Source organism: Gossypium raimondii, chromosome 3 (assembly GCF_025698545.1).
Source record: "Gossypium raimondii isolate GPD5lz chromosome 3, ASM2569854v1, whole genome shotgun sequence".
Classification (NCBI taxonomy): domain Eukaryota; kingdom Viridiplantae; phylum Streptophyta; class Magnoliopsida; order Malvales; family Malvaceae; genus Gossypium; species Gossypium raimondii.
In genome coordinates, this window is record NC_068567.1 from 7,361,890 (window position 1) to 7,375,790 (window position 13,901).

At 33.7% G+C, this 13,901-nt stretch overlaps 2 protein-coding genes across 4 annotated transcripts in view; one reads left to right on the forward strand and one right to left on the reverse strand.

Annotated features, from left to right (window-relative positions):
- Positions 1 to 8,007: 8,007 nt before the first annotated feature.
- Positions 8,008 to 13,901, reverse strand: part of LOC105796935 (uncharacterized) — a 51,229-nt gene continuing 45,335 nt past the window's right edge. The window contains exons 59-62 of the mRNA XM_052628063.1: positions 9,574 to 9,930; positions 9,188 to 9,340; positions 8,759 to 9,043; positions 8,008 to 8,617 (exon numbers count right to left, since the gene is read on the reverse strand). Of these exons, the coding sequence (XP_052484023.1) occupies positions 8,516 to 8,617; positions 8,759 to 9,043; positions 9,188 to 9,340; positions 9,574 to 9,930 (897 nt within the window). The 3' untranslated portion in view covers positions 8,008 to 8,515. The remainder of the gene's footprint in view (positions 8,618 to 8,758; positions 9,044 to 9,187; positions 9,341 to 9,573; positions 9,931 to 13,901) is intronic.
- Positions 10,796 to 12,973, forward strand: LOC128039744 (uncharacterized). Of its 3 annotated transcripts, none has more exons than XM_052628065.1 (2): positions 10,796 to 11,017; positions 11,299 to 12,973. In XM_052628065.1, exon 2 carries the CDS (start codon positions 11,867 to 11,869, stop codon positions 12,485 to 12,487), a length of 621 nt encoding a protein of 206 aa, XP_052484025.1. In that variant the 5' UTR covers positions 10,796 to 11,017; positions 11,299 to 11,866; the 3' UTR covers positions 12,488 to 12,973. The 3 variants fall into 3 exon arrangements, with proteins under 3 accessions (XP_052484025.1, XP_052484024.1, XP_052484026.1); XM_052628064.1 differs by having other exon boundaries at positions 11,404 to 12,973; XM_052628066.1 differs by having other exon boundaries at positions 11,407 to 12,973.

Below are 13,901 nucleotides of genomic sequence, written 5' to 3' on the forward strand. Positions count from 1 at the left end.
TTAATCACATGATAAGTTATTTCATAAGAAATTGCATAACTTAAACCTTACCACTCTTTCATGAGCACTAGCATATTTTCTCTTGAGTACTTACCATTTCAGTACATCATATAAATAAGCATATTACCATTCAACCAATAGCTTGGCACTTGCCTAAGCATCAATAACAACACTTGTTAGCGTACTTCCACATATTTCATATAAATTCAACATTGATAAATTTATTTTCTCGACATGTCACACTTGAGTTTATTACTCGTCTCAACTTACATAATGTCCTTGTATCGTCATATAAAAAATATTCATATATGTACATATCGTAATACATATCATTCTCTTACCATTTTTTCATGAACATATATCATTCATTTCATTATATCAATATATCATATACCACCATTTCCATGTATTTCGTATATATATTCTGGTAATAGTTCGTATCGAACTCATATTGTCTCATAACATAACATTTCCCGTTGAGCCATTTAGAATACCGTTGGCAATATCTCAATTTTGACCAGCAAGGAACCTTGCCATGGTAGCCTCTCGATCCTCCTCAACGTCAACTCGAATCATGGCTAACTCCATCTATTTGTAGTAGTCTTCTACATTCCGATTTCCTTGAGTGAGATTTTACAACTTTTGGTACAATTCACGGTGATAATAGGCAAGAATAAATCTCTTCCTCATGATTGCTTTCATTTCGGCCCATGTAGACACGGGTCATTCTCCATTCCTCCTTCGGCTCATGGTATGCTGGTCCCACCAAATGATAGCATAATCGGAGAATTTTATGGCTACAAGTTTAACTTTCTTGCTTTCCAAGTAGTTGTGACACTCGAAGACAAGTTTGATTTTCTTCTCCCACTCTAAATATGCTTCGGGATCGTTTTTCCCTTAGAATGGGGGAATCGCCATCTTGATATTTTTGAGGTCATTATCCACTCAGTTTCTTTCTTTCGGTTCTCGGTTCCTTTGACCTTGTCGCCTCTCGCTAGGATCTGAGGCTTGATCACTTTCCATATCACTAGGCTCGTAGAAATCATATCAGTTTAGCCTAGGATGGCCCCGCTCCCTCCTTGGGTTTTGTAAAGTCCTTTAACGTTGGACTCGTTCTTCCAACTGTTCTAAATGCTCTTGTACAGGCTCTATACGTCATTGGAGCATTTGGTCTATCTGGCGGATGAGGGCTTGATATGTTAAGTCGGGTATACCACCACCAACAATATTTCTTACGGGGCGTACACCACTGGCTTCCACAACATTTCTCTCAGGACTACGAGACATGGTGTTTCCTTACAGCAAACCTCACTAATTCACTCAAAAGAAAAGAATACACTCTGCTCATGTTTCACTCAGTTTTCGGCTTTTGTCACTCTAATGTCCTCACAATCTCTTGCCTTTTTCCACTCTTGTCCTCACACGGGTAGTACACATGAAGTGTACAAAACTGTAATCCATCAATTCATGTATATGTATGCTCATACGAGCATGTAAACGGGAAGTTGTTCCAAGCCATATAACGGGAAGCTCATGTGAGTTGTATAATAGGAAGCTCTTGCCAGCTGAGTATCGGGAAGCTCATACGAGTTGTATAACGGGAAGCTTAAGAGAGCCATTAATTGAGAAGCTCATGAGAGCCAATTATCGGGAAGCTCATGCGAGCCAAATATCGGGATGTTCATAAGAGCTAAATAACGGGAAGCTCGTGAGAGCTGTGGTGTGTCGCAACACATGCATGACCATTACCAATCGGGAACCCTTAATGACAATGTCATTTGTATCCATCGAATTTCTTAGGTTCAAACAGAACTTAATACTTGTCAGATACATTTGGATATGTGATCAATACTTATACATGACAATTATAAATTTCACAAACATAACATTCAATTTAAACATATAAAAATACAATTTAGTTACACAAACTTACCTATTGCAGAAATACCAAAATTTATGGGCGTTTTGGTAATTTTCTATTTTCCTCGATTTTCTACTCGATCTTGATCTAAATTAATAATTTCATTCAATATATATTAATTTAGATGATAAAACAAATCATTTCATGCAATTTGGTCATTTTGACATTTTACAAAATTTCGCCTAAAATTTTACTTTTATTCAATTTAGTCCTGAACCCAAAACATGAAAATTAACTATTTTAATACAAATCCAAGATAGAAAAATATTCATGGAATTTAGTGAAACCCATTTTTCAATAATTTCACAAAAATCCTTGTATTTTTACTAATTTAACAATTTAATCCTTAATCGAAAAATTCATCAAAATCACTTAACAAAATACTTTTAATTAACAACTAATATCTCAAATTCATCATTTAAAATAAAAAAATCATATAGATTCATCAATGGAAACATCCAAAATCTTTAACAAAATCAAAAAATTGGACGTAATTGTAACAATCTCAAAAACATAAAAATTATAAGAAACAGATAAGAATTGAACTCACATGAAGCAAAAATTGAAAACCCAGCTTAAGCACTCTCCCATGTCTATTTGGAACCGAAACTTCGAGAAGAAAATGTCTAGAAAGCTTTAAATTAAATTTGTTTCATTTTAATTTCCATTTAATTACAATTTTGCCATTGTTTCTTTTTATTTTATTATTTTCCTTTCTTATGCCGCCTCACCTTTAGATTTAGGTTTATTTATTTCTTAAGTCCTCCATCATTTATTAATCAAACCATTTAATCACTTAATTTCTATAATTAGCAAGTTTTGCATCTTTTTCAATTTAGTCCTTTTAATTAATTAACTATTGAAACGTTAAAATTTTTTAACGAAACTTTAATACCACCTTATTGATACTCCGTAAATATTTATAAAAATATTTATGACTCGGTTTATTGAAACGAGGTCTCGATACCTTATTTTCTAAAACCACTTGACTTAAGGTTTTATCACTTGAACTTAATAATTCATTATAAGACATAAATTACCAATTCAAAAATCTTTTTAAAACCATATTTGACTCGTAAATATTAAATAATAATATTTACGAGCTTACTCATCAAATTTGGTTTCCTCGAACCACTATTTTCGACACCACTAAAATACAGGCTGTTATAGAGTCATCCGCTCCGATGCCCAAGACAATGCATCTTCCTAATTGGACTTGATAGACGATTTATTAGTCTTTCAATTGGTTTGGTCAATTCCGATTAGAATAAGGACATGTTTAGGTTCGTCTACTAATACAAGTTGTCTTTCCGTACTACGATCTGAGCAGATAATACTGCTCAGTATTAGTTAAACATTTAGACAAACAATAAGCAACATTTGCTTTTATTTGCTTTGTGTCCAAAAACCATGTGAGGACAATTATACAAATTATATTAATGTAACTAATTTATATTGATGAAAATACTACACTTAGGGCACTAAAAGTTATTAGTAAGGTGTATTGGTCCGTATGGGATGGTCGTTCAGTGAATTTTTGGAACGATGTATTAATTCCGCAAATCAATTCTCTGAAAACTTTTTATATTGGACGGGGACAACCAAATGAAACCCTTCGTATGTGGGATATGATCAATCATATGATTGGTTGAAGTGGAACTTGACAAAGCAAGGTGGTTTTGATAGAAAATATATTGATTGAGAGACTCTTTTTTCTATTTTATGATGGCTTTTATGGAAGACCCGTAACAATTTTATCTTTGCTAGAACACATAGTTCTATACAAGAAGTTGTTGATACATGAGTTTTATGGGCAAGGAGTTGTACAAGTTCAAATCCTGCTCAGATTCTGGTCACTTCTACAGTTACGTCTACACATTGGTGTCCACTTGAGATAGGATGGGTCAAACTCAACATAGATGAGGTGAGTTCGATATGTGGTTCAAATGCTTCGATTGGGGGAGTCTTTAGAGATTCACCCGCGAGTTGGTTATATGGTTTCTCTATGAGAACTGATAAGAAACCAGTTTTCAAAATTGAGTCAAGAGCCATTTAAGAGGGACTTTCTATAGCAGGGGAGTCAGGTTTTAGGTAGCTGGATTTAGAATGTGATAATGCAGTTTTGGTGGAGACTCTCCTAGCTGGAGGTACGACTAGTAACAGATTGCAAGAATTAAGGCTAATTCATCAACTCCTATGTCGTAATTGGAAGGTGCAGATTCGTCATATCTCTCGGTCCCAAATAAAGTTGTCGATCATATGGCAAAGATTGCAAATGACTATAGCAATAATGTGAAAATGTTTGAGGATCCTCCGAGTTCGATTCTGGGGTTGCTGTTTGATGAACAAAATAATGATGTCGTTGTTATGCTTTAGTATTTTCATTTTTCTGTAATCGCAATATGTTGTTTCTTTCTAAAAACAAACCCAATTTCAACATATACAAAACTCAGATCAAAAGCATCAAGAGATTGAATTGACTAAAATTATGGTGAGGAAAGCTATAACTTAAGCCCAAATTAATCATGCTCCAAACTACATTTTTTTAAATAATGTTATTTTACATTAATTACTAAAAATTATATTTTATGTTGAATATATTAAAATATTTTAATTATTATTTGAAAAAAAAATTATTATAATATTTGAATTGATAAATTAATATATTTTATTACATTTAATAATTCAAACAAGACATATTAGGTTATGTTAATTATTGCAATTAAAAACACAAAATCTAAAAAGCTAATTAAATATTAAACGCGAAAAATACATTTGAAATTAGAAGCTAGTTTTATAGGGGGGATAAGATGTTGAATAAGACTTAACTCGCATGGATTTGGGATAACTGAAAATACCATTATATGTGACGTTCTTCATGAAATTACGGTTTTCAAAATTGGATAGGTGAACAGGCAGGCCACCAATTTGTCGGTCCGATCAATCCAAATGATTCTACTAAATAAATTATTAAAAAATTATAAAAATAAAAATATTACAAATGGTTCAGTCGGTCTGTATCACGGACTGTAATACCCCCTACCCGTATTCGTCGCCAAAATAGGGTATGAGGCATTACCAGATTTTACCGAATAAATTTTTCTTTTTTGAATTCAATATAACCCCTTTACCAGTATCTAATCTTCCCTGCAATTTTAAACCGAGACCAATCCATCACAACCAATTCATTCCAACATATTTTCAAGACAGATTTAACATATTCATAAGATCACTTCATCACGTACCAAAACCAAAATTTGTTAGCCATACCAATGGCTAACTATACATTCATTTCACATTAACATTTACTTTACTAGCTTATACATGCCATTGATTTCCAAAATAAAGTTTCTTTATGTACCGAGATTTTGAGGTTGATAGTGTGATGCATCTCCGACCAAATCCGACCTCCGAGCTCTTAACACTACAAAACATGGGAAAAAGAAACAGGGTAAGCACTTTGTGCTTAGTAAGCTCATGTAACAGGAATTATACTTACCTAATATTTTCAATACAATGCGATAAACATTCATACATCTATTCAACACATTATTCCCCTATCATGCACAAACTCAACATTCAAGTTAGTTCAATAATTTCTATGTATCAATAATATATACCATTATTGATGAGCTCATCAATTCCGTAATTTTCATTCCCTTGTTATTTTTCCATATTTATCCCGTTGAACTACTTGGAATTTCGATGGATTTTCAGGGGTACACTTAAGTGTACAAATCTGGGTCCGTCAATTCATATTCATGTGCGCACATTTCCATTTCAGAGAGCACACTCCCGCGAACCTCATCCTTACAGCGGGATTACCAGTCCAGGCTAAATCCCCTGCAACGACAATTACTCTAATGAGCTTGGATCTGAATTACCAGTCTGAGCTAAATCCATTTTCCACATATTCTTCAGGAGGGCTATATCAGAATAGGATCACCCGTCCGGGCTAGATCCTTTTTACCGTCAATTCCTTTTCAGAGATCCATCGAATTTTCCTTCCATTCAACCGGGATTTATTTTCTCTTTTCATCAAATATATCAATGCTTCATCAATTTTCATACAATGAACATTCAAATCATATTCACATCAATAACAAACATTTCAAGCATTTAAGAATATAATTCAAGTTACACGAACTTACCTCGACACTTGTTCGTAAACAAAAATCTATTAATCCCGAACTTTTTCTTTTCCTCGATCTAGCTTTATATTTGAACTTTCTGGATCTAAATAAATAAATTTAATCATTAATCTAATACATTTCATGTTCATATGTAACATTCTCTATAATTCCATTATTATTTATAGTGCATTCAAAGCTGTCTCACTGAGTCACAGTCACTAAATTATTTATATCTTGAGGTACGGAATTCCAAATTAAGATCAGTTAATTTTCCCTGAAACTAGACTCACATATATTATTACCATAAAATTTTCAGAATTTTTGGTTTACCCAACAAGTACAGTTTATTCTTTAAAGTTTCCCCTGTTTCACTATTTGACAGTTCCGACCCATTTTCACTAAAAATTAATTATCTCATTGTACAGAATTCGGATGATGTTTCCGTTTATTTCTTCTGAAAATAGACTCATTAAATATTTTAACCATATAAATTATAACTCACAATAATTTTTGTACAATTTTTAATGATTTTCTAAATTCAGAACAGGGGAACCCGAATTCATTCTGACATTGTCTTGCAAAATCTATTATATCTCATGATTTACAATTCCATTGATTAAACCGTTTTCTATGAGAAACTAGACTCAATAAGATTTAATTTAATATTTTATTCATCCTTAAATTCAATCTCTAAAATTTTTGGTGATTTTTCAAAGTTAGACTACTGCTGCTGTCCAAAACTGTTTTAGTGTATGATGTTAATTACCATTTTTCCCTAAACTTTCAATAAATGATAATTTCTTCCCTGCTCAATTAACCTCTCAATTGAGCTGATTTTTCTCAATTAACACTTTATCCCATCACTTTAAACTACTTTATAAGCTTTGGAAATCAGAATTTTAGTACTAGACTTTAATTCCAAACTTTTTCACAATTAGGTCTTACAAATCAATTTCTATTGAAATTATCTAATAAAATCATCTCATAAACAGATTAAAGCTTCAATTTCATCCTATTTCATCATAAAATTCCAGCACATATTCATAGCAACTTTCAAATTCATTCATAAAATCAAAAACTAATGAATTTAGTAATAGGACGTAGTTGTAAAAGTCTTAGAAACACAAATATTTCAAGAAAAAGGTAAGAATTAACTCACTTGGTGCAAAAATTATGAAAAACCAGCTTGAAGAAACCCTTAGGACGTTTTTGGCTGATGAGAATGCAGAAAATATGAAGAGAATTCTAGATATTCCACTTTAGTCCTAACTTTTAAAGTAAATTTTGCAATATTCCAATTTTACCCTTAATTCTTCAATTCTCCTGATTTTTCTCAGCTTATGCAGCCCAAAATATCTCCTTTTGGGTTTATTTTCAATTTATGTCCCTCCTCATTTAACAATTGAGCCATTTAATCCTTCTAGTAACTTTTACACCTTTTTCAATTTAGTCCTTTTCACTTAATTGACTATCCAAACATTAAAATTTTCTAACTAAATTTTAATACCATATTACTAACACTTCATAAATATTTATAAAAATATTTTTGACTCGGTTTTACCAGATCGAGGTCTCGATACCTTATTTTTACCCAATTTCTTCAATAATTTCTTTTTCTAACTAACCACTAAATCGGTAAAATTTTCTATAGATATTTTCATACGATTTTCCTATCATATCAATATTCATGCAAAAATATTAAAATAAATTTATCTTTAAATCGGATTTGTGGTTACGAAACCACTATTCCGATAGCCTTGAATTTGGGCCATTACACGGACAACTTGTCTAAAGCCTTTCTTCAAATCAATACCCTAACTGATTCCTGATTCAACTAATCAATACAGTCTGTTTAGATAACTATGGAATCAAATTCCCTAAATAAGGCTAAAATATCATGAAAATAAAAAAAAAAGAGAGAAAAAAGAAAAGCATCAAACGGATTGACAGATATGAGCCACAATTGTAAATGGTGCATTGACAGGTGATACCATAGAGATGTACAAAAATTGTAATAAAAAAAAAAAAGAAAGAAAAGAAAAAACCTATACATTTCAAGTGGTTCATGAGATTGATTATATGAGAGATTCACTAACATTAAGATTTCTATGAAGAAATATCTATTTATATTCAAACATCTAGTGTTCCCGCCGAGCCATTTGTTAGTGTTGTTTAAACTTTGGATTGGCATAGAAGATAACTTGGTGGAAGGAAGATGCATATCCATGTTTCTATGGGGCACTGCAAACTAACCATTTCATTAATTCCTTCAAAACTGCAAAATAAGTGAATCCTTGGTGGAAGATGAAGGCGCATTCGTCTGAAAGCTCATTCAATGCTCGAAAATGGATGCTTCAACTTCGTCCCTTAGCTTAAACCTTTTTTATCGGCAAAAAGTCTGTTGGCATTGATTCCCAAGTTAGTTGTTGCTGTTGCCAAAAGTTGATCGCATACGCACCACCTATTGAGGACACCAGCTGCTAGCCACTTCTTTAGGGATCATTTCAGTGGCAGTGCCATCAGTAACTGGAGAATATGGTTTAGTAGCCTTCTTCAGTAGCTCCTGAATCAAGAAAAGAGTCTTAAATCTTTACACTGACGATCCAAGGTCATGCTGTACTTAAATGCAAACCATCATCTATGCTTACATGTGAACAAACCAACGATGAACATATATGAAATAAAAAGTGATCCAGAAACTAACCTTTGAAAGGTTTCTTCCATATGTGATCATTGCTCGTTCAACTGAAGAGTAAACTTCAAGGGTCTGATGAGTACCTCGGTTGCATTTTATGACACGAACTTGCTCTTTTGTTTCTGTTGGTTTAGCCGTTAGATGGAGTACTAGCCGCGAAGGTGGAGCTTTATGTAGGTCTTTCTTTCCCCGAGTCAACTCCATTGTTTTCAGATCATCCCACGGAACATCCCACAATACTGAACATGGATCCCTCATAGGATTGAATTTCCTCTGAGTTATAAGAGAAGTTTGCTGAAGAAGGAAAAAAAAATGCAATGTAACCCTTTAGTTTGACCTTCACATTCAGAAAAAACACAAAAAATGAAAAAAAAGAGAAGAAAAGGGAATGGTCAGCCATAAAATATTTCCACTTTCCAGCAAAGTTGATTGACCTACTTGCAATAATATTATTCTCCGATGGGTAACCATGATAATTTTTCCCTTTGGTAGCATGAAATGATCTTCATATGCATCTGATAGTGCAAACTTTCCACGTACTTTGAATATATCAACAAAGAAAGAACCTGACTGCGCCAATTGCAATATGACCTTCAAGATGAAAAGAAAGCCAGTAGGCTAAAGAGTTGTGCTCAAACCACAAGCAGGTGATCACCAAATCAAATTTCAAAAAGAAATAAAATAAAACAGACAAGTTGAAAACAGCAAGAGCAAATGGATGACCAAAATTATAATGAAAAAGGGTCTCTTCCAGTTGTCCTACTAATGTATTTAAAGCCAACTACACCAGAGTAGTGAGAAGAGGGAATAAAAAATAGAAGTACCTGTCCTCGTGCTTTGTACTCATCATACGGCCGAAGCAAACTATCACCAGTAACTGCACGAGGCAGCCTCCTCCGGAGGATCTGTTCATCTGAAGCTATAGCTGATGCTATCTTCAATCTCATAGCATTTGCTCCTTCAGTAGTTTTTGACAAAAGATCCAGAACCCCACTCACAGGCTGTGCGGCTGCTCCTATTATGCCTTTTCCAACACCCTGAACAAAGCCCTCGACACCAGAGCTTTTTGCGCCTTCAAGAGGCTTTGTTAATATGCCTGTAACTCCTCTGAACAAGCCTTTTGCTAGTGCTCCACCCCCTTCTCTAATAACATCACCTAAGTCCTCTACACTCTTGCTCCCCTGCCAGAAAAAGATCAAATTGGAAAGAAAATGTGAAAGTTCCGAGATGGTTAACTGCATAGCATCGAGTAAGAATTACCAAAGCAGAGGCCTATTGGATGTCTATTGGCTTTACTATATAGTATCCTAGTAACAACAGAATGAGCAGGAGAAAAAGAAAAAGAAATGGTTGACACTTATTGTTGAGGTAGGGAGAAAAAAGAAAAGAGACGTTAGAAACTGAAAAGAAAAATTCTGAATTCAGTCCAGTGTATTTGATGAGAAAAATACGTAGATATATTTATTAGGGATGAAAAAGAACCCAATGGGTTCTGACCCTACTCGATCAGTTAGAGTCAGATTTTTTTTAAAAAAATTGGGTTCGGCGCGGGTAGGGTCGGGTGAAATTATAAAAATAGTTTGTCGGGTTTGAGTTTGAAGTAAAATCCGTTTCGCTCCATCACAGGATCTTTACTAAAATGCCCTTAATATATATACATATATTAAATTTTTTCTTTCAATAAATAAATAAATAAATAAAAATAAATAAATTAATATTTAAGTCTAAATTCAAAAATATAATTCTTATTTGCTTCAAAATAAAAGTTAAAATAATTTAAAAAATAATCTTATTTGCTTCAAAATAAAAATAAAAAATTAGATTGAATTCAAATTTAATTAGGACAAAGCTAGGTCTTCCATTGAGTTTTGAGTTTAGATCGAATTTATTTTTTTAAGATTCGAGGTCGGAGCGGGGTCAAAAAATTAGTCAAACTTCGGGTCAGGGTGGGCAAAAATCTACCCACCCTGCCTCGATTTCATCCCTAATATTAATAGTACATATCCTAGGCTAATTATGGAAATAAGTAAATACGTAATCAATAAAATATCTACAAAAATTCTGCTCCTAATCTCTCCTAAAATCTGCCCTATATCCAAACCCTTATTACAAGGAATAAAGCAGTGAATAAATCCCTAAATTAAATCCCTGCATTCAAGGGATTTGTAGTTATAGTTTTCCCGCAATTGCCTTCAAGTTTGTGAATAAATACTCTCCATTCCTAGCTTGAATACAATAGTTTGGAAAATTGAGCTACTAAAGCCTTTGGTAAGTTTTATATATCAATTTACTCTCCAACTTCTCTTCGATGAAGTGTTTGTTAATTTAAATGTGCTTTGTTTGGTCATGTTCTATTGGGTTGTGAGCTATACTGATTGCAGGTTTGCTGTCCCAATAATTTCATAGGACCATCCAACTTAATTTTCAAATATTTTAAGAATGATCTTCAACCAAAGTAGTTCGCACATACCTTGAGCCATTGCTCAAAATTCAGCCTTTTTACTTGACTGAGCTGCTACACTTTATTTTTTACTTTTTCATGTCACTAGACTCCCATCAAAGAAGGTGCAAAATCTTGCGATTGATCTTCTATCAACAATTGATCTAGCATAATCAACATCAATGTATTTGTTACAAATTGATTAATTATGCAGCAGCTCGAACACATGATGAATCGCGAAGTGACAAGCTGTGAGATGAACTGTGAAATGACAGTGGCGAAGTGCGAGATGTCTTTGGAAGTGGCGAGATGCAGCTGAAGCCTTGGTGCATGCAGGTTTCATCAAGTTGCATGGCAGACTAGTTTAGTTCATTTGGAACTTAGTTTTGTTATGTTTACAGCTTAGTTAGTTGATGCATTAAGATAGCTTAGTGGGGTTAGTTGAGTATTTGGTGATGTATTCGACTTTAAATGTTTTGTTTTCTTGTTGAATGATAGAGCTAATAGATACAAGCTCCTTCGCTGCACGTTTTTGCTTCTTGTTCTTTGTTTTTCTTTGACAATATCACCAACAATTGGAATCAAAAGTCTCTCATCTTTGAGGGTTACTGTTTTTGTTTGTATTTTCTTGTCAAGAAAGAAAGAACCAACTTTGTTTCTTTGTTGTAGCTGCTAACATGTCATTAGGGAGTTTTTCACCACCACCACCTCCTGTCTTTGTTGGAGAGAACTATCATATTTGGGTAGTCAAGATGAAGACTTACCTCCTGGCCTTTGACTTGTGGGAGGTAATAGATGTTGATAGGGAGCCACCACCTTTGAAAGCAAATCCAACTATTGCTCAAATGAGGCAATATAGTGAGGAGTGTGCCAAGAAGCATAAAGCAATGTCATGCCTTCAAAATGGTGTATCAGATGTGATCTTTACCAGAATCATGGCCTGTGAAACTCCCAAACAATGTAGTGACAACAGGATTGTGGAGAAGGTTATAACCACTCTCCCTGAGAGATATGAGTCTAAGATTTCCTCTTTGGAATACTCAAGAGATCTATCAACAATTTCTTTATCTAAGTTGATAAATGCTCTCTATGCTCAAGAGCAAAGAACAACAAGTAGACAAGAGGAGCATTCTGAAGGAGCTTTCCAATCTAGAAGTAAGGAAGGCTCGAGCTCCTCAAGCAAAAAGGGAAAGAAGAGTTGGAGTGAAAGTAAAGAAAAGCAAATGAGAGACAATGGAAAGGAGAAGTATCCATCTTGTTCTCATTGCAAGAAGAACACTCACTTGAAGAAATATTAATGGTTCTAGCTAGACATCCAATGTAGAGCCTACAAATAGCTTGGTCACATGGAGAGGGTGTGCAAAAACAAAAGGCAATTACAAAAGCATAATGCTCAAGCTTAGGCAGCTGATGGAAACCAAGCTCAGGAGAAGTTGATGTTCATTGCCTCATGTTTTGCAACTAATAGCAACATTAGAAAGCATTGGCTCTTTGAAAGTAGCTGTACTAATCATATAACCTCATATGCAAGCTTTTTCAAGAAGATTGACAAAAGTTTCAACTCCAGAATTAGAGTTGGAAGTGGCTAGTACATTTAGATAGAAGGGAAATAAGATGTTTTAATCAACACTCCATCAAGTACAAAGATTGTTTTAGATGTTCTTTTTGTACCTGAAATTGATTAAAATATGCCAAGTGTTGGTGAACTGCTTGATAGAGGTTATTCAAATGTGTTTAAAGTTAAAGAATGTTTGATTCTTGATCCATGTGGGTGTGAACTTGTATCAGTTGCTATGTCTGATAGAAGTTTTGTTGTGGACTGGAAATTTGCAACTTTTAAAGCATATGCAAACTTAGTAGATGAAACTAAGTTATAAAGTAGGAGAATAGGGCATGTTAATTATAGGTCTCTAAGTCAATTGTCCAGGAATGATTTAGTTGAAAACCTATCAAAATGGTTAAGTATGAGGATGTTTGTAAAATGTGTCAACTTGGAAAGCAAACAAGACTTCCATTTCCAGTTAGCAAAGCTTGGAGAGCAATTGATAAACTGCATTTGGTCCATATTGATGTATGTGGACCTATGAAGACATCTTCATTAAGTGGCAACATGTACTTTGTTTTGTTTATTGATGATTGCACAAGCTTTTGTTGGGTATATTTCTTGAAGTTGAAGTCAGAAGTAGCAGAAGTCTTTTGGAAGTTCAAAGTAGCTGTTGAAAATCAAGCTAGCTGCAAATTGAAGATACTCAGATCAGACAATGAAATTGAGTATACATCAAACAGGTTCAAGAGTTTGAGAAACAATATTAGTGTTTGCAGCATGGATGCTGAGGAGTGTTACAAGTTGGCCAATCATGTAGCAGCTTGAACACATGATGAACCGCGAAGTGGCAAGCTGCGAGATACTATAGCATTCAATGAGCTACTTTTAGATGAAAAGTCTTTAGATTATTCATAAACTAACTAATAACAATCACTTCATATGCTATACTCAATTGTGTCTAAGACAAATGAGTCTTCCAACTAGTCATTGAAACAAATAGTACAAGACTTTATTAAAATTTTTAAAATTTGATTTCTTTTTATTAGGATATCATGTTTTGATTTATTTTGAATTCTTGTTAATTGAGTATTGTTCTATAAATACTCCAATTTCAATAAATGAAAGTATGTTTCATTCTACCTTATTCACAGTTTCTTTATGGTATC